Raw genomic sequence first — 21,231 nt, forward strand, 5'->3', positions numbered from 1 at the left:
GTGTGCGCGGCTCCCTGCTCTCTGCACATGTAGTACAGCGACGCGTGTCGTTATGATCGCTGCTGCGTCTGCTGTGTTTGACAGCTAAGCAGCGATCATAACAGCGACTTACAAGGTCGCTGTTGCGTCACAGAAAATGGTGACGTAACAGCGACGTCGTTGTCGCTGTCGTTATGTGTGAACCCAGCTTTATTTTAAAAGAATCTATGGATGCAGTTTGTAGTGTAGAATCTTTTGGCAAATGCCCTTTAAGAAATGCTTAATAGTTTATCATAATGCCAATATTTCATTATTCTTTGGATTGAAATTAACAAATCAATGTAAGAATATTGGATGTATCTAAAATTTCTATTTTGAAGTTAGGAAATCAGACAGTTTTTGGGATTTTTTCGGAGGGAGGGGATTTTTGTGCCTCAAAATCATGGAAATAGTTATAAAAAAATATAACAAAACAATATCTTACCTTCTCCATTTAAGGACAAAGAAAGCTATGACTGCTATTAGGAGAAGGAATAGAAGGACTCCGAATATTGACCCAACAATGACTCCTGCCGAAAAAGAAAGATTTGGTCAATGAACCATCCATGCAACCGTTAGAACAATGGAATACGTGACGGCTCATGATTTACCGGTGTTGTCAGTCTCGCAGATTATTATTCCTGAGATGGTAACTTTTTCTGTAGCCACAGTCTTCACACTAATTTGGTAACTGATAGTCGGTTGAAGGTTGGGTACTACGATTTGAAGCGGGCATGTGGAATTTTTAATTTTGGGGTCATTGTTGACTAACACATCAAAAGCAGAATAATTCCCAACAGGACATGCGGACGTAACTCTTATCTGGTATGCGTCCACCTTTGTACACTTGAGGTCACGGACAGGGTCAGGGTCTGAAAAAGGCAAAGAGTTGAGTTAGAAAAGTGTTGAGATCTCCATGTTTGTGCCGTAGGTTAGTTTGGGCATGTCTAGAGTTCCCATATCATAGAGGTAAAGTGGAGATGTAACGAGATTTTTACGCAACATTTTTTAATGCTCATATCCAGTGTTCAGCATAAATAAGTACCCCCTCTTTGAAAAAGGACAACTTTAAATCAATAGCTCACTGAATACAAGAATAATTCTCAAATTTTTGGAGTGACTGATTTTCATAGAACATTTTTTAACCCAAAACATGAGGTTAATAATATAACTTTCGTTACAAATCTTCAGTTTTACACAAATTAGTTAATGCAAAAAATGAGTACACCCCATATCAAAAACTACTACATCTAGTATTTTTAATGGACTCCATGATTTCTAAGAATAGCACTAAGTCTTCTAGGCAAGCAGGGAATGAAGAAGTTGACGACATATTGCAACATCTATCTTTTTCCATTCTTCAAGAGTGAGGTCTTTTAGACACTGGATGCTGGATGGAGAGTCATAACAACTTGTCTTTTCAGGATTCCCCATAGGTGTACGGTTGGGTTCAAAATCAGGAGACATTCAGCCACTAAATCACGTTTCACCCTATTCTTCTTCAGAAATTGCACAGTGACCTTAAAACTGTGTTTTGCTCATTGTCATGTTGGTAAAGTGCATGTCTACCAAGGGCCTGGAATGATTATGGCATTTTCTCACTATAGGGCAGCACTTATGTGAATTCATGATGCTATCAATGACATACAGCCCCTGACACCAGCCCCACGTCAGGACACGGCCACCAACATAGGCACATTGCATTTTTCTTTGTACTCCCCATCTTTGCAACGCAACACAGTTTTGAAGTCATCAGTTCCAAAAATATTGATCTTGGTCTCATCACATCAGATTATAGAGTCCCCGTAGTTGAAATATATTTCAGTATGGGCCAAGGCAAATTGTAGGCACTTTTTTGTGCATGGGTGGCTTTTGGAGAGGCTTCCTTCATGGACAACATCAATGCAGGTCATTTCTCTACAGTGTACACCATATTGTGTCATAGGAAACATCAACCCCTGTTTGCCTTTCTTCTTCTTTAGCTAACAGCAGTAAAGTTTCATGTTGATTTTCATCAAAGCTTCTTATGAGAAGACATTGATTGATGCTTATATGTTAACTTCCATGGTCAGCCTGAACGTCTCTGTTCAGTTCCATCTTTGTTACATGTTTGTATCACGTTTGCTCCAGTATTCTAAGTCATAAGTAAAGCTTTATTGATCTTCCTGTATCCTCAAACTTTCCTGTGGAAAACAATTATTTCTCTCTCAGACTTGTAATATTTCTCTTCCATGTGGTGCCATTGCTGACAACAAAGACAACTCCTTCAAATTTCATGCTAAGTAACACCCTTTTATAGTCAACTGTCTGCTGGACACCTGTGAATTGAATAATTAGACTTATCTGTGGTTGATTTCTTGTCAATTAGAATATTGTAGTCTAAACTTTAGCTTTGCCCTTAAGACTTTTATTGGGGTCTACTGATTTTTGCAACATGATCTTGAATGAATGTGTTCAAAAAAATTACTTTTTGGGGTGTGCAAAATAACAAAAATTGTTTTCAATCAATGGCCCACATATGTAGAAGTGTGTTTAGTACAGTAATACCTCGATTATTAGCTGTGCAATATGGTGAAAATAATGGAAAAAAAAAAAAATACACAGCGTACTTGAGTCGTTACAGCTCCTTAGAGTACCACTCTTCAACTAGATGAGACTCTTCTACCAGGATTACTTGTGCCGGGGCTTCTGTGGGTGAGGGATTGTGTGAGGGTTTGGGTTTTCGATAGAAGAACCAAGTTATTTTGGCCTGCGGCTGCTGTACTTTCTTAGTGGAGTAAAGGATTTTGTATGTCTCCATGACTGCATTTAAGCCATTTATCATATTCAAAACACATTCAAAATAAGGATCGCACTCTTTTTTTTGTAGGATTCCAACTGCGTTGAGCCCTTAAGATTATTCCAAGCCATTCAATTGAAAGACCCGCCATCTTCCTCTTGTTCTAGACTGGATTCCTACTCCTCTTCACCTCTTCATCATCTGACAGGGGATCAGAGTGAGCATCAATGTGTGTGTTGACTTCTTCAGGATGAAAAAGGAAAAAAACTGGTTTCTCCGCACTGTTGTGAATGTCATAAGAAGAGGTCAGGATACATGGACAGGATATATTGGGGTTTATTGTGGATGCATTTGAAGTTTTCCAGTAAAAAAAATGTGTAATATCTCATGAACCGTGCTTCCTATAAATATGGCAAGCAGAAATATGACATCCCAGCATGCTAACAATCCCAGCACATATTTTATATAGTCGTGGGACCTTTGTAAGTACCCCAAACGTGATATAGGCCAGTGGGGAACCAGCAGACCAGCCATGCGTTCTACCATTTTGAAGTTAAAATCATAACTGTCAAAATGAGAGCATTGGCATCCGCCTATGACGTTCCCAGGCAAAGTTATGGCAAATATTCCCTTTTGGGATATTATTTTGACTCCAGCCAGGGGTGGAGCAGTTCTCCCTCTGAGGTCACTAAGGTAGGAGGGGACAGGGATTGAGCCAAGTGGATAACCTCAGTGCAGCCATTTTTTAGCTGTTCTTTGCCGGGGGTCACGTGTGGATACATCTGTGGGAAAGTTCCTGGAAACCTGGTCCACAGCGCCCCCCTGTGGCCAGACGCACAAGGTAACTGCTTGAACTGTATGCCCGTTTGCAAACCATGTTTTATTTGTAACTGTACTCTGACCTATGTATATTCTGTAGATTCCATATTTTATATATTGTAGTTTCTAGTGTGCCTTAGGCTGATTAAAATATATAATTAATGTTCGGCTGTTCTGTTATCTCGATCTTGAATCCCATGTCTGTGTGCTCGGTTAATAGTTACCGTAAATCGGTTGGTGGCAGCGAGTTTGTGCCAAGGATTATTGTGGGGCGGCCAGTGAGATTTGGGGAGGTTTTTATATATTCCGTCCGCTGAGGTCGGGAGAATATATACCCTACTCTCACCGGGAGCTCTTCAATCATCGGCATAAGTAGAAGAGCGGCCTCCTTGCTTATTGTCGGGCAATTCCATAATTGGCCTGACTATAAGAGGGGCACTAGAGAGCGCGTCACGTGCTCTGTCTGTCGGTCAGACGGGTCGTAGAAAGGAAGGACGTAATTCCCACTTCCTATACCCCCCTTTCGTAACATATTCCTGACAGGTTCCAATCAAAATTTTGTGAATTTGCAAATTCTGAAATGCGAATACATGAGGTATTACTGTACATTATCCCATAGAAAATGTTCATTATGTATGGAAACAAAGTTTTCTGACAAATGAAAAGGTGAAAAAACACCAAAAACTGGACAAAGAAAAGAGATCAAAGGCAATGTTGATATTCTACATGTACATTTACCCTACAGGCTAGTTGAGGCTACCTTGGGACATTCAGACTTACAGATATATTGGTCAGCTGTGTCTTACTTACATGTTTCGACCTTGATGTAGGTTGGCGTGCTGTAGGTTATGATGCTGGTATCCGCTCTGGCCATACGGGTAGACCTTCCGGGTGTTGAATTTTGTGAAAAACTTTCAACAGTGATATTGTAAACATTTCCAGGCTCCAGGTTATTCACAACGTACATTTTTTCAGTGGTTACAATTTCCATTTTTTTATTTCCATTTACATAGACAGTGACTCGATATCCTGACACCACACTGGAAGGAGTATTAGGAATCTGCCATTTCAGGGTGACGCTGGTGTTGTTTACGCTCTCAACAGCTAAATTCTCTGTAGTCACGGACTCTGAAAGAAAAAAAATAAACAATTTAAGATAACGTATTTTTCGTTTGAAAACCTAACACAGACAATACTAGGATATATATTTTTTTTTTTACATGAGCCAAAAGTATACATGGAAAAAATTGGAGCATGCACCAATCTTTACTGTATTTCTGTTGAGACTCGTCTATGGGTGCAAAAAACAAAAGGGATCCCAACAAATCAATAATATAAAATCCGAGTTTTGCGGATGCAATGCAATTTTTTATATAGGAAACTGTATTATGCATAAAAATAAGTGCCATACAGATGACGGAGTGAATATGGATGACGTAAGAGATTGCATGTGGATGACGTAGAGAGTGCATGTGGATGACGTAGAGAGTGCATGTGGATGACGTAGAGAGTGCATGTGGATGACGTAGAGAGTGCATGTGGATGACGTAGAGAGTGCATGTGGATGACGTAGAGAGTGCACGTGGATGACGTAGAGAGTGCACGTGGATGACGTAGAGAGGGCACATGGATGACGTAGAGAGGGCACATGGATGACGTAGAGAGGGCACATGGATGACGTAGAGAGGGCACATGGATGACATAGAGAGTGCATATGGATGACATAGAGAGGGCATATGGATGACGTAGAGAGGGCACATGGATGACGTAGAGAGTGCATATGGATGACGTAGAGAGTGCATGTGGATGACGTAGAGAGTGCATGTGGATGACGTAGAGAGTGCATGTGGATGACGTAGAGAGTGCATGTGGATGACGTAGAGAGTGCATGTGGATGACGTAGAGAGTGCATGTGGATGACGTAGAGAGTGCATGTGGATGACGTAGAGAGTGCATGTGGATGACGTAGAGAGTGCATGTGGATGACGTAGAGAGTGCATGTGGATGACGTAGAGAGTGCATGTGGATGACGTAGAGAGTGCATGTGGATGACGTAGAGAGTGCATGTGGATGACGTAGAGAGTGCATGTGGATGACGTAGAGAGTGCATGTGGATGACGTAGAGAGTGCATGTGGATGACGTAGAGAGTGCATGTGGATGACGTAGAGAGTGCATGTGGATGACGTAGAGAGTGCATGTGGATGACGTAGAGAGTGCATGTGGATGACGTAGAGAGTGCATGTGGATGACGTAGAGAGTGCATATAGATGACGTAGAGAGGGCACATGGATGACTTAGAGATTGCATATGGATGACGTAGAGAGTGCATATGGATGACTTAGAGATTGCATATGGATGACGTAGAGAGTGCATATGGATGACGTAGAGAGTGCATATGGATGACGTAGAGAGTGCATATGGATGACGTAGAGAGTGCATATGGATGACGTAGAGACTGCATATGGATGACGTAGAGACTGCATATGGATGACGTAGAGACTGCATATGGATGACGTAGAGACTGCATATGGATGACGTAGAGATTGCATATGGATGACGTAGAGATTGCATATGGATGACAATACAGATGAAAAATCATCCGAGTTTTCTGGATCAGAATCGGATGATATTTTTTAGATGTCTATGTGAACTTCTCCTAAAGCTGTATGATAAAAAATATATAGTTGAAGAGAAAGCGCATCCTCAGGCCATATTAAAGTCAAAAATGCCAAGCAGCAATGCCAAAGACCCAACATGCTTTTTACTGTTATACTGTATATTGACCCCTTTTGTGGTAAGCTCATCAACCCATTTTAGTTAAATACATTATTTACAACTGCCTTGTACATGGAATTGCTGGAGAAGGGGAAACAAAGGCGCAAAAGGGTCTTACCCGGTAATAACCGTGTGGAAAAAAATATAGATAGGTACACTCACCTGATGAGGTTGTGCCAGTCACAACCCCTTGTAGAGCATATGAGTGTCCGCGTGGTTCAAGCAGCGGTCCCGTGAAAATCGTAGTGAAAAATTATATATATATATTTGTGCATACATATATGAAAGACGGGTTTTAGCCGCGCTAAAAAACCACTGTTGGCATGGTACTAATTAAATACTGGTAATTAGTACCATGCCAACAGTGGTTTTTTAGCGCGGCTAAAACCTGTCTTTCATATATGTATGCACAAATATATATATATAATTTTTGTACATGGAATGAAATGGATTATTCCTTAAAAATAAGGGATCAGTAGGGATGAGTGGACCCATGGAAGTTTGGTTTCGCGGGTTCATCTGGACTGTAGGTAAAGTTCGATTCGGAACCGGAATTGATCTGAACCTCAATGGAAGTCACTAATTGGGCAGTTTGGGTCTCCACCCACATGCAGCCAGCCGTAAACCGATCCCTTCCAGGGGCAGGTGGGAGGGGTTTTTCCATTTTTTTTTTTTTTGGCGCACACTACTTCTGATGACGCTGTTGTTACGCCCAGTGCGAGCCGATCAAGCACTGAAACGGCTCGCACTGGGCTGAGCACCGAGCGTACCTGAGCACAGCGATGCTTATGCAATTGAACTTCATATGTAAAACACCCAAACTCTAGTGTTTTTTTTGTAAAGTCTGTGCTTGGTATGAACACCAAACTTTGGGTTTACTCTTCTCTAGTGATCACCCATGCAGAGCTTCAATTAAGGAATCGTTTGAGGTCCCAGTGGTTGGACCGCCAGTGATTTGGAAGGCATCCGTTACACTACTAAAAGGGGATAACTTGTGTATTAATCTCTTACAAAGCACATGTTTTTATGCTTTTAGATGGTTTTAGGAGGCCTATTCAAGAACCTGTGTAATGTGCAGTAGCCGGCCGCGACCACTATCAGAAGACCAAGCAGCTCTGGAACTGGGCATTTCCAGCTGCCTGCTGCCGCCGCCAGCATTAAGAGCAGCTGATCAGCAGCGGTGTCGGGTTTCGGACCCCGGACGATCAGACATTGATGACCTTTCCTAAGGATAGGTCATCAATGTAAAAGTAGTGGACAATCCCTTTAAGGAATAAAAGTATTAACAAACCGAATTGAAATGGCTCCAAGGAAACTATTGTCAAAGAAATCTCTATGAGTATAGAAACAGTGCCACTCCTTGTCCATGTGCCGTTTCCGGTACTACAGCCCAGCTGTTTTCAAGAGTATGAGAATAAGCTGCAATATCATACAGAGGCGTGACAGTTTCATAAAAACAAAAAAGCAAACTCCTTTTAAAATGCTTGTAAAGAGGATCTGTCACCAGGTCCAAACTGACCAGTTTCTGATCTCAGATTATTCCTACTATTTCGCCGAGTATTCAATTGTTATTTTTTTTAAGTATCCTCCCTATTGTTCTGGAGGTTTTGACCTTTTAACTTAATGTAATGATTTTTACAAGGGGGCATAGCTCATAGGGTAATCATGCAGAGCAGCCTAAAGACACGCCCCTGAGGATCATGTGGGCCACACCCCTTTAAAAAAGGCCATAAAAATTTGCATGCAAATAAAAATGCCCCCATCTCTGGAACCGTATTTTAGATTTAAATAAAATAAATAACTGAATTCTCAGGGGGATCTGGGGAGAACTTGTTATGTGGTGATTTTTTGTTCTTATTTTATTCATGCTACTCCCCTATGTCTTCAGTTTCTTGTTATTTGTTCCAAGTCCACCATACGGATCCAGAGATATGGGCAATTTTATTTGCACGTTTTTTTTTAAATGGGATCTTCAGGGGCGTGTCTTCAAGATGCTTTGCATTATTACTCTGAGCCCCACCCTCTGGAAAAAAAAGACTATAAAAAGTAGCACTAAATAAAAAGGCCCATATCTCTGGAATTGTAGGGTATATTTAAAAAAAAAAAAATAAAAAAAAAAGTCATACTCCAGGGAGCATCCGGAATAAAATAAGAGCACAAACTAGCCAGTTTTGACCTGGTGACATGTCCCCTTTAAGGAGACAAACAGTGAAGTCCATAGAATAAATAATCTTACTGGTCGCTGTGAATATTTCCGCATTAACACTTTCAGTATTTTTGATCACAGATGTGACAATTATGTTGTAAAAGTGTCCCGGGAGCAGGCTCTTTATGTTGTAGTGTGCGTCCTCAGTAATATCATTCATTGTTCCACTCGGCGATGTCGTATCTTGCCACGTCACATTGTACTCATAAAAATTTACATTAACATCTTCCGGCTTCGTCCAGGTAATATATATTTCGGAGATATTGACCGCGTTGCCTTGAAGATTGCTTGGAGCATTAGGTTCTGAAAAAAAGGACAAAAATAATTTTAGGTCCAACTTTTGGTTTAGATTAATAGTGGTGAATCCCTTTAAGTTGATTACATGGACTTACGTGTTGTGCTACTTATAATGGAATATTTATGGCTCTTGATGTTATTTATGGTGATGGTGTAGATGGTAAAGCTGTAGGTTTCTCCTGCTAACAGGCTCCTCACGTCCAATGAATTGCTGGTTGTTTCTGGTAGATTGCTGTCATTCATTACAACCATGTACTTATACGTCTTGCTATTAATGTCATTGGGGAAACTCCATTTAAGACTTATAGATTCATTTGATTTGCCAGAAATCTGGAATGTAGGCACGGTGGACGGCACTAGAGAGAAAAAATACAATATTAGAATATGATTTTTAAATGCTGATCAGGTAATTTTTCTCCTAACCCCTTCCTATCACTGTCGATATTCATCCTTGGGCTTTCGATTTTTATCTCCCCTTCTTCCAGGAGACAATTTTAATTAATCATATGAGGGTGTTTTGAAAGGCATTATTCATTGTAACACACGAGGCCGGTGTAGGGGCTGCGAACAGGATTAATGAACCAACTGAACCACTGGGGGGACCTGGACTTAGCCCTTAGTAGGATAGACTTAACTAAGCGCCCAACACGAGGCAGACGCCAGGTACCACTCCCAGGGCAGTGACCGTGACTGTGGCAGCTGATCCCAGGGCAGGTGACGGACTCAGGTATAGACACAGCTGCAGGCCAGATGGCTGGGGGAGACAGGCAAGCAAGGATGGACAGATATGGTGGGCATGGCAGGGACAGACAGGTAAGGGAAGGCAGACTTAGGTATAGGTGATGGACACAGGGATAACTGGACAGGAGCTTATGACCTAATAACTAGCTAGCTAGCAGACTGGAGACCGACTGACTAACTCACGATGTTGAGCAGGCACCTCCCCTAATAGGACGGTGTCTTAAATAATTTTCTCTGAATTGGCGCGCCAGCCCTTTAGGAGGAGGATCAGTGTGCATGTGTCTTAGATGCGCTCCCGGGAACACTGTGTGGAAGGTACAGGCTTCGGGAGGGGAATGATGCAGCAAAGCACGTGTGAGAGAATGGGATCCGGATTGGGTGGTGAGTAAGTCGCCGTCCCTTCAGGGATGTGGTGCTACTTTCTGTTTACCTTATAATGTTCTAGAAAGAAAAATTCCAAGTATGGTGGTGAAATGGTTAAAAATAGAAATTCTACTATTTTTTACTTGGATTGTGTTTTTTCGGCATTCTTCATGTAGGAAAAATGACCTGTCAATCTGATTTTCCAGGTCAAATGATTGCAACGATACTAAAGTTGTAATGTTACACATACTGATGGATAGAGAGAGATAGAGAGATAAAAAAAATAAAATATACATATATATATCTAATATACACACACATTAATATATTATATATATATATATATATATATATATATATATATATATATATACATATACACACACATACATACACACATACATACACACACACACACACTGTGTGCAGAATTATTAGGTAAATGAATATTTTGCTCACATGATACTTTTTATACATGTCCTAATCCAAGCTGTATAGGCTGAGAGCCAACTACCAATTAAGTAAATCAGGTGATGTGCCTCTCTGTAATGAGGAGGGATGCGATGTAATGACAATCAACACCCTATATAAGGGGTGCTTAATTATAAGGCAACTTCCTTTAATTTGGCAAAATGGGTCAGAAGAGAGATTTGACGGGCTCTGAAAAGTCCAAAATTGTGAGATGTCTTGCAGAGGGATGCAGCAGTCTTGAAATTGCCAAACTTTTGAAGCGTGATCACAGAACAGTCAAGCGTTTCATGGCAAATAGCCAACAGGGTCGCAGGAAGCGATTTGGGGAAAAAAAAAAAGCGCAAAATAACTGCCCATGAATTGAGAAAAATCAAGCGTGAAGCTGCCAAGATGCCATTTGCCACCAGTTTGGCCATATTTCAGAGCCGCAACGTTACTGGAGTATCAAAAAGCACAAGGTGTACCATACTCAGGGACATGGCCAAGGTAAGGACGGCTGAAAAACGACCACCTTTGAACAAGAAACATAAGATAAAACGTCAAGACTGGGCCAAGAAATATCTTAAAACTGATTTTTCAAAGTTTTTATGAACTGATGAAATGAGAGTGACTCTTGATGGGCCAGATGGATGGGCCAGAGGCTGGATCAGTAAAGGGCAGAGAGCTCCACTCCGACTCAGATGCCAACAAGGTGGAGGTGGGGTACTGGTATGGGCTGATATCAGCAAAGATGAACTTGTGGGACCTTTTCGGGTTGAGGATGGAGTGAAGCTCAACAGTACCATACTCAGGGACATGGCCAAGGTAAGGACGGCTGAAAAACGACCACCTTTGAACAAGAAACATAAGATAAAACGTCAAGACTGGGCCAAGAAATATCTTAAAACTGATTTTTCAAAGTTTTTATGAACTGATGAAATGAGAGTGACTCTTGATGGGCCAGATGGATGGGCCAGAGGCTGGATCAGTAAAGGGCAGAGAGCTCCACTCCGACTCAGATGCCAACAAGGTGGAGGTGGGGTACTGGTATGGGCTGATATCAGCAAAGATGAACTTGTGGGACCTTTTCGGGTTGAGGATGGAGTGAAGCTCAACTCCCAGACCTACTGCCAGTTTCGGGAAGACAACTTCTTCAAGCAGTGGTACAGCAAGAAGTATGTATCGTTCAAGAAAAACATGATTTTCATGCAGGACAATGCTATATTGTGACGCCCTGGACCCCCAGGGGTCACAGTACACTAACACCACACACACACACACACACCCTCCCCTGGTTAGGTGACACCAGTCAAACAAAATCCTTGTTGCCACCCTCCAGGCTTGATGTTCAAACCAGGTGGGGCGGAGCCAGGCGGTTGACCCCACCCACCGAGGAGTTCACAGGCCTGGAGGCGGGAAAAAGTAGTGAGTGGAGTTCGGGAGTTGAGAGTGGAAGTGTGAGGAGTAAAAACTGTGTGTGTCTGGGTTGGAGCCCAGGCACGATCAGCAAGGTCGGCAGACGGCGGTTGCCGTCTGCAGGAGTAGGTGGAGGTCAGCAGAACCGTAGGATCGGGGTCGGGCGGTGGCCTGCCGGTACCGAACTGAGGAACAGATTGAAGCCAAGCACCAAGGCAGGGTACTCAGACCCCGACTAGGCTAAGAGCCGCCGAAAAGGTCAAATTCTCTGATTGCGGTCTGGACCTCAGGGGTTCATTCCCATCCAAGTCCCATCAGAAGGCAACAGCCCAACCCGTCCGGATAAGTGCCACCGCCAAGGGCCAGAGATCCAAGGGCCAGCACCTGCGGGCATTACGGGCTCTCCCGACACGTACACGTCGGGGAGCGGACTACCCGTGGGAAGCTATAGGAGTCAAACATACATGCACAGGTGCAGGAAAACGACAGCCACCATCAACCCGTCCGGGGAAAGCGAGAACACCGCAGCCGGCTGTGGGCACCGTCCATCCAGCCGTTTGGTATACCAGAAACTCTGTCCTTCTGTGTCTGAGTGAGTACAACAGTGCCATCCGGCACCACGCTGCACCGCAACGAATGCACCCGCGCCCACGCTGCCTCCCCGCATCTGCACCTGCACCTATACCTCCTCCCTACCTCCCCAACCGGGGCCCCGGGACCAACAGCCCCTACCCACGGAGGGGTCAACACCTTAGCTGCTCTCCGCCATCGCTCCCAGGATCCCCCGTCACCAGCAGCGGTGGTGCCCACCATCACCACAACCCGTGGGTGGCGTCACAACCGACATCCCACCACAAACCTCCCCTTTTTCACTTGTGGGCGAGGAGGCGCTGCTCGGGCCCCGGGTCCGGCCCCGTGCTCGAGCCACCGAGGAGCAGAAGCACTGGACCCGAGCGCCAGCGATCCCAGATGAGCGGCGTTCCCATCCCCTCCGCTCGCGACAATATCCCATGCATCCAACTACTCAACAGCGTGGCTGGCCAGTAAAGGTTTAAAAGATGAAAAAATAATGACATGGCCCCCTTGTTCACCTGATCTGAACCCCATAGAGGTCCTGTGGTCCCTCATAAAATGTGAGATCTACAAGGAAGGAAAACAGTACACCTCTCGGAACAGTGTCTGGAGGCTGTGGTGGCTGCTGCACACAATGTTGATCGTAAACAGATCAAGCAACTGACAGAATTTATGGATGGTCGGCTGCTGAGTGTCATCATAAAGAAAGGTGGCTATATTGGTCACTATTTTTGGGGGGGGTTTGTTTTTGCATGTCAGAAATGTTAATTTCTAAATTTTGTGCAGCTTTATTGGTTTACCTGGTGAAAATAAACAAGTGAGAGGGGAATATATTTGGTTTTTATTAAGTTGCCTAATCATTCTGCACAGTAATAGTTACCTGCGCAAACAGATATCCTCCTAAGATAGCCAAATCTAAAAAACCCCACTGCAACTTCCAAAAATATTAAGCTTTGATATTTATGAGTATTTTGGGTTGATTGAGAACATAGTTGATCAATAATTGAACAAACCTCTAAAATACAACATGCCTAACAATTCTGCACACTGTATAAATACATAGACAGAGACATTATTATTATTAATATAATTATATATATATATATATATATATATATATATATATATATATATATATATATATATAATTTTTTTTATTTTTTTTTCATTATACTTTTTTGTTTTTCAGCCAATTGAGCGGTGTTTGTATTGTAACTTTCATTTATCCCAATTTGGAGTACATATAATATTTTAATTGCTTTTTTGGAAGGTGCAGAAACAAAAATGATAATTCTGGCATTTCAAAAATGTATTTGTTTCGCTTTTCAGCATTTACCAAATGGGATACATAAATTATATCTTGTATTATATTTTGTAATATTTTATATTATATTTTGATAGATCGGATCTTTGTGGACATGGTGATACAAAATAGGGGTTTTTTTTTATTTCATTTTTTTTTCCCTTTTCATTCTAACTTGAACAGGTCATTGTTTCTTCTATCCACAGTACAGCAATAAAGCAACAAAATAATCTCTCATAATGCCAAGCCACAGCATGAGCTTCATGGGAACAGATAGGGGACAGTAATGGGGGCCTTCAGTATCCCCACAACTACAGCTGCCATGGCAAACCATTACCACCCCATGATCACCTTATGGGGCAGGGGGGCAATGGGCACAAAATTGGAGCACCAATGGGATCAAACCATTTAAATGCCACTATCACTGATGGACATCAGTATTTAAGGGGCTAATCAGCAGTAACTGGAGTTAGGTCCAGTTGCTGCTGATAGCCGTAGGTGTTGGCTGCATAACACAGCAGACACCTGCTGGTTATAGAGTACAGTTATAGTGTTCGGCTGATGACTGAAAGGGGTTGAAGGGTGGTTCACCTCCTTGATATTAGATGTATGCATTGCTATTGCTTTCAGATGAATGGTTGGCCAGTGCTAACCTATCTGCAAATGCATAGGCCATGATACATGATGACACGTAAAACTGCATAATTGCTTCTACTTTGCTGCATTAGCACATTGTAACTTACTTTATTCTCAAATTCTCCATGTTACATCATGAATGGACAGTCAAATAAAGAGTGGTGCTACATTATGTCCACTTACATGTTGTTGTAGGAACACTGATAGAGGGTTGGCTAGGAACATTGTTCTTGGTAACTGCAGAGACGTTGAAGCTGTAGTCAACTCCTGGTAATAGGTTTGGTATAACAACAGAATTGTTGCCTATATTGGAAATCTTGGTGAAATTGTTGCCTGTGCCGTCCACAGTGTAGGTATAGCTCTTCGTATTAATATCTTTGGATAAATCCCACTGAAGAGTCACCGTACTCTCTGATACATCCGATACAGTCACTCCTAGGACTATGCTTGGTTCTGTAAATATAAAATACAAATTTATTTCAATATATCGATTAAATCTTGATTTTTCTTTTTATCCTACATCTGTTCCAACAAGAAAATGCAGACTTAGGGGTACTTTGCATGCTGCGACATCGCAAGCAGATTGTAGCGATGCCAAGCGCGATAGTCCCCGCCCCCATCGCAGATGCGATCTCTTGTGATAGCTGCCGTAGCGAACATTATTGCTACGGCAGCTTCACATGCACTTACCTGCCCTGCGACGTCACTCTGGCCGGCGATCCGCCTCCTTCCTAAGGGGGCGGGTCATGCGGCGTCACAGCGACATCACACAACAGGCGGCCAAAAGAAGCGGAGGGGCGGAGATGAGCGGGACGTAAACATCCCACCCACCTCCTTCCTTCCTCATTGCATGCGAGACGCAGGTAAGGAGATGTTCCTCGCTCCTGCGGCTTCATACACAGCGATGTGTGCTGCCGCAGGAACGAGGAACAACATCGTACCTGTTGCTGCAGCGAAATTATGGAAATGACCGACACTACACAGATCACCGATTTTCAACGCTTTTGCAATCGTTTATCGGTGCTTCTAGGCTTTACACGTTGCAACATCGTTACTGGTGCCGGATGTGCGTCACGTTCGATTTGACCCCGACGAGATCACAGTAGCGATGTCGCAACGTGCAAAGTACCCCTTAGTTTTTCTCATTCAGTCTCACTGGATCTATTGTCTATTATCCGGTTGCTCCTCAAGCTTTTCTTCAAAGAATCAGCATTGATAGAAAAGTCTACACCTAAGGCCCTGTGCGCACTTGCCGGTTTTTGCCGCGGATTTCCTGCGGTTTTGCTGCATGTTTCGCTGCATGTTATGTTCATAACATCTCTGCAGTGATTCACCAGCAAAACCTATGGGAAAAAAAAAATGCTGTGCGCACTAGGCAGATTTTGACAGCTGCATGTTTCGCTGCGGGATTCCCACAGCAAAAACAATTGCATGTCACTTCTTTTCCGCAGGTCCCTGCGGCATTTCACTTCATTGACTGCCATGTAATCGTGAAATCCCACAGGGAATAACGCAGGCAGCAAATTCTGTGCGGTTCATTGCGTTTTCCTGCGTTATTCCCTGCGGTATTTCGCGGTTTACCTGCGGTAATGTACATCGCTGCCTGCGGTTTGCAGGGAAGTGATGTCATTATGACAGGAAGAGGAAGCGGAGCAGAGAGTAAGCACACACAAATCACAGACATAGAACACACCACACACACACATCGCACTCACACACAGACATATAGAATACACATACAAATCAAACAGAAATATAGAAAAGAAAAGAAAAAAACGTGGGCTCCGCCGTATTTTTACCGTCCAGCCGAGGTAAACACACAGCGGCGGCCCGGTATTCTCAGGCTGGGGAGGGCGAGGGCCAGGGTTAATGTCCCCCCTCCTGCAGCCGAGAATATCAGCCCGCAGCTGCCCCGGGACTGTCGCATCCATTATGCGGCAGTACCGGAGTGTCCCTGGCTCTTCCTGTTGCCGTGATGCGGTGGCAATCAGGGTAATATAAGTAGTTAATGGCGGCGGATCGCCGCCACTAAGTCCAGGCTTGATCATGGCAGCGTCTATGTGACAGCTGACATGATCAACCCGTAAGTAAAGTGAAAAAACACACACACACCGAAAAATCCTTTATTTTAAATAAAACACAAAAAAGCCCCCTCTTTCACCACTTTATTAACCCCTCCCGAAACACACAGCTCCGGAGTAATCCACGTCTTGCGATGCTTGCATCCAGCCGCGACTGACACTGTACTGAATGCAGCCTCGCAACGAGACAGCAGAGGTAACCACAGGTTATTTCCCACGGCCGGTAATGTGACCAACACATTACCGCTCGGGAGAAATGCAGCGTGTGCTCACAGGGACTCTATCTATCCCTCTATCTATTCTTCTGTCTATTTATCTATCTACTATATATCTCAGAAGGAAATGACTTTTTTCCTCAATGTGCTTTATTGCATTGATTGCATTAAAACACATGTACCAACCCGCACGCGGCAAAACCGCGGCAAACCACATGCAGTTTTCGGGTGCGGTTTGCCGCGGTTTTTTACCGCGGGTGCGGTAATCTTTCAGACCCTGCGGAATTTAAGAAAATTCTGTTTTCCAGTGAGCACAGGGCCTAATATTGTTTTATTTAATGAGCCTATAGTCTGCAAAAAAAAAAAAACAAAAAAAAAAAAAAGGATAGTCACAAAAAATTTCTAATCTCAAAGACAAAAAGGCGGTGAATGGATGAAGAACTACCACCCGACTTTCCATCAAAATGTGGGAAGTCCTGACACGGTCGTCTTTCTGCTGTAAGAGATTAGTGACAGATTCTGTGTCTGAGTCTCACTATAACTGGTGAGACTCTGCTATTTACATGTGGTGTTCTTTGGAACAGAGGGTTAATGTCAATTTGCTTTCCAGCAGCCTCAGAATCCTCATCAGGTACTTCCAGTTTGGACCACTCCCCACTTCCAGTCCAGATAGTCTTGATTCATTTGGATTCTGGTCTTGGAAGAGGAAGGAGCTGCTGAAAACCTCTCTTGGAGCTGCTGGTATGGCTGCAGTCTTGGTGCTGACTGTAGCAGTCTGTTGTGGTGTTTTCCCTCTGTCTGTCTTCCTTTCCTGCTGTGTTTCTCAGTGCGGCAGTGGGGCTAGCGTCCTTCACCTGCCAACTCCCTAGCCAGGGACATTGTAGGATCATCTCAGGGCTTCAGGTTCCTGCTCAGCAATAGGTGAGGAACCTGTATAGGGACTGGCTAAGAGTGCAGGGTACAGTGGCAGGTAAGTGGAGTAGGTGTCCATCTTCCCGCTCACTAGCGCTAGGGCCCACCATTGTTAAAGTGTCCCCTGTGTACCCCTTGTTTATCGTGGTGCTCCCTGTTTACTTGTGTATTTGGCCTCATGCCAAACAGTCCCCAGTCTGTGTCGTGACAAGACCCATCAATACTCAAAATAAAAAATATATTTTTTCATAAAACAGCAGATAATGAAGTGTTAATGATGGATTTTTCCAAGTAAAAACCTCCATCCTGTTGATTCAGCATATGAAATGGTTCATACAAAAACAAAATCATGTCCAGACCGGTATCCAATTATTTATATGAACTTACTTGTTGTTGTAGAAATCGTTTGAGACGGATCACTAGGAACATTGTTCTTGGTAACTGCAGAAACAGTGAAGTTGTAGTCCACTCCTGGTAATAGGTTTTTTATAACAACAGAATTGCTGGCTATATTTGAAATCTTAGTGAAATTGTTGCCGATGCCGTCCACAGTGTAAGTATAGTCCTTAGTATTAATATCCTTGGACAAGTCCCACTGTAGAGTCACTGTTGTTTCTGACACAGTCAATACTTGTACTCCTTCGACTATGTTTGGTTCTTGAAATAGAAAATATACATTTAAACTTTTAAACATTGATAATTATCTAATGCGTAAAACTATTTTGAACACACAAAATCTACATGTAGGCTTCCACAAATACCACCAGTGCGATTGAGGGGACTTTCTTCCTAGAGAACCAAAATCTAATGATTCTAAGGACCACCACCCTGTCACACAGTTCTGCACAAATTTCACCGACTGTCATGGTGGTGTTGGGCGCTGTTGAGATTGCAGATTCTGAAACTCGATGGTTTTTCTGTTGTCTGGAATAAAAACAGGCAGACTAGGGCATCAACCTGCTGTATGCTGACTTGTAGACAGGCTAGAAAGAGTTAACCTCTACTCTGCTAGTTTGCTTGCCCGTTTGGTCACATGTTGTGGGGAGGCATATCACATATGCTCCCCTCCCATTTATGCTGGTTGAAGCTTTCCACCCATGCCAGCTATAATTTATTCTATGTTAATCTGTGAGGTGTGGTGTCCCAGACCTACTTGTGAAAGTTGTGCTCATTGCTTAGTGTGGTTGTGGAAGTTTACCCCTGTTGTTTTGTAGCTTCCTTCCTGCTCTTGTTTTTCCTCCTGAACCTCTTTTTGTCTTTATCTTTCTGTGTCCGTGCTGTGTGTTAGAATTTTGGTTTTCCATTGTCTGTCTTTATCTGTGGGTTTCATTGCACTCCTGTCCCACGCCTCCCTGAGGGTAGGGGGAATCAGATTAGGACTGGTCAGAGCAGAGCCAGGAAGGAGGCTCAGGCCTCTCCCCCCATCAGGAGTATCCCTGAGATAGCCCCCTTGCTTAAGGTAAAACTTAGAAGCCCCGCTTCCTCACTATCCCATAGTCATAGTGACACACTCCCATGAACATAGCTTCGTAAGGACAATTTGTCATCTGCCTAGACTGCTCACCAAGTATCATCGTCAGTTGTTTATCAAGATGAGACCGTCTTCGTTCAGGTGGCCAGACACATTCATTTAAAGTTGTTAGAATGACCATTTAATGTATATTGAAGTGTCCCAGAAAATTTTGAAAAGAATCACAGATGCGCATATGAGATTTCAATATGCCTGACATTTTTACCTAATAATTTTGTAATCAGAGATGCCTGGCAACTTAGTACTTCCCTTTCTCTAATGACAATACATGTGCGAGTTTACGTGCAGAATATAGGTTGTGAGGGAGGTCTAGCCACTTGGCTTCCAACGGTCTAAGGTCGGATTCCCAGTAAAACTCATCTCACTGGTAACAATTAGTCACACTGGAAAATTACAGATGTAACTGGCTTGGAGCATCGCTCCATGTGCTTATCCACATAGCGGACTAGAGTTGGAGATGCCTGCGTTTAACATTATACATACTAATATATGATGCAATATTTATCACACTGTCCAACCATAGATCCATAGAATATATGCTCACCAGAGTGAGCCCTTATCTGTATGGCCACCCATTAGGAACACTGCACCATACACATTCATAGCTATTAAGGTGCTAAATGATTAAAAAGTTACAATACCTAAGGACTATTTCATGAACTTACTTGTTGTTCCTTTGGTAACAGTAGATGGATTGCTATAAGTCCCATTGCTGGTAACTGCATAGATGGTGAAGCTATACTCCGTTCCTGGTGCTAGGCCCGTTATCACTGTGGGACTTGTCTTTATACCAGTTATGTTGGTAGACCCAAAATTCACGGTATAGCTGTACGATAAACTATTCACATCAGTGGAAAGTGTCCATGTAAGAGTGACAGAACTGTTTGTTACGGACGATACAGTCAAGCCAGTGACAGTAGACGGCTCTATGGAGACAAATTAAAAAATGTAGACTTTCATTTCCTGAGGCCGCTAATGTATACCAGTGGCAGATGTAGCGTTAAATTTGTGATAGATAGTTGTGCTTGTGACGGTTACTCATCATCATCATCATCACCCCCACCACCACCACCCCCACCACCACCACCACATCCTCTATTTGAGATTTTAACCAGAGTTGATGCAAATTGATTTGCAGGACCTGGTTCTTCAGCCACATCAGTAATCTGTGGTTGCTGGATGGGAAGCCTAAGAACCATCTCTTATCTCCTGGTATCTCAACTAGTCTTCATTAGCCGGCCTGGTATAGGGTCACATGTGCATCCCGCCACAATGATGACAACGAGTCAGGCCGGCTGGTCAAAAGATGAGTTCCAGATGTCATCAGTTAAGAGGCAGTTCCCGACCTCCCGTCCAACAAGATTAATGATGTAGCCTAAAGACCAGGTCCCAACAATCTGATTAAGATAACAGAATAAATAGTTAGAAAGCTGCCAATCTCCTTTGCCCCTTTTCTGTCTTGTTACCAACAAAATCTGGTGTTAAAATTAATGCCAAGTAAGGCAAGATAAATTCACAACTAGAGTTAAGGTGGCCATATTGGTTGACAGAACCTGATATTTTGGTGGAACAAGGTGACCATGTTGTGTATACGAGATGCTTGGTAAAAATGTGCTCAGTCTATCTTGTAGAATAAAATATATCCGCTGTCTAGGCAGCAATTTACTCGATTTTGCCCACTCAAACACATACATATAAAACTGAACATATACAGTACGTTCATGAGATATCATAGTAATAGCTGTCGGTTCAACCAAGAGCTATAGAGAATGTTTACCTAGATTTAACCTGAAGATTGAGCACAAGGCTCTTGATTTGGAGTCACAAGAAGTCCTATGGAAAAGTCAGGTATAAAGCATTTAGTCCAATAGTGGACAATATTCAGTATTGGGATTTTGAGAAACTTACTAGAAAGATGTTGAAGCACATAAGTCCATTACTCAAGTGTGGTGGAACATACAGACCTTGGAGGTGGATCTAAAACCGCCATACTCCTGGAGATCTAAGGGTGCAAATTTTTCCAATTTGGAAAGTCACGGATAACTTTAAGAATACATGGGTTGCAATAATTTTCCAAATTCTTCTTTAATATGTTAGACAAACTACAGCCAAAGT

At 42.9% G+C, this 21,231-nt stretch overlaps 1 protein-coding gene across 1 annotated transcript in view; it reads right to left on the reverse strand.

Annotated features, from left to right (window-relative positions):
* Nucleotides 1–21,231, reverse strand: part of PTPRH (protein tyrosine phosphatase receptor type H) — a 199,538-nt gene that overhangs the window by 28,036 nt on the left and 150,271 nt on the right. The window contains exons 7-14 of the mRNA XM_075327496.1: nt 19,782–20,042; nt 17,973–18,242; nt 14,561–14,830; nt 8,991–9,251; nt 8,629–8,901; nt 4,427–4,744; nt 630–890; nt 464–548 (exon numbers count right to left, since the gene is read on the reverse strand). Coding sequence (XP_075183611.1) covers nt 464–548; nt 630–890; nt 4,427–4,744; nt 8,629–8,901; nt 8,991–9,251; nt 14,561–14,830; nt 17,973–18,242; nt 19,782–20,042 — 1,999 coding nt within the window. The remainder of the gene's footprint in view (nt 1–463; nt 549–629; nt 891–4,426; nt 4,745–8,628; nt 8,902–8,990; nt 9,252–14,560; nt 14,831–17,972; nt 18,243–19,781; nt 20,043–21,231) is intronic.

The sequence above is a fragment of the Anomaloglossus baeobatrachus genome, chromosome 11, assembly GCF_048569485.1.
Source record: "Anomaloglossus baeobatrachus isolate aAnoBae1 chromosome 11, aAnoBae1.hap1, whole genome shotgun sequence".
Classification (NCBI taxonomy): domain Eukaryota; kingdom Metazoa; phylum Chordata; class Amphibia; order Anura; family Aromobatidae; genus Anomaloglossus; species Anomaloglossus baeobatrachus.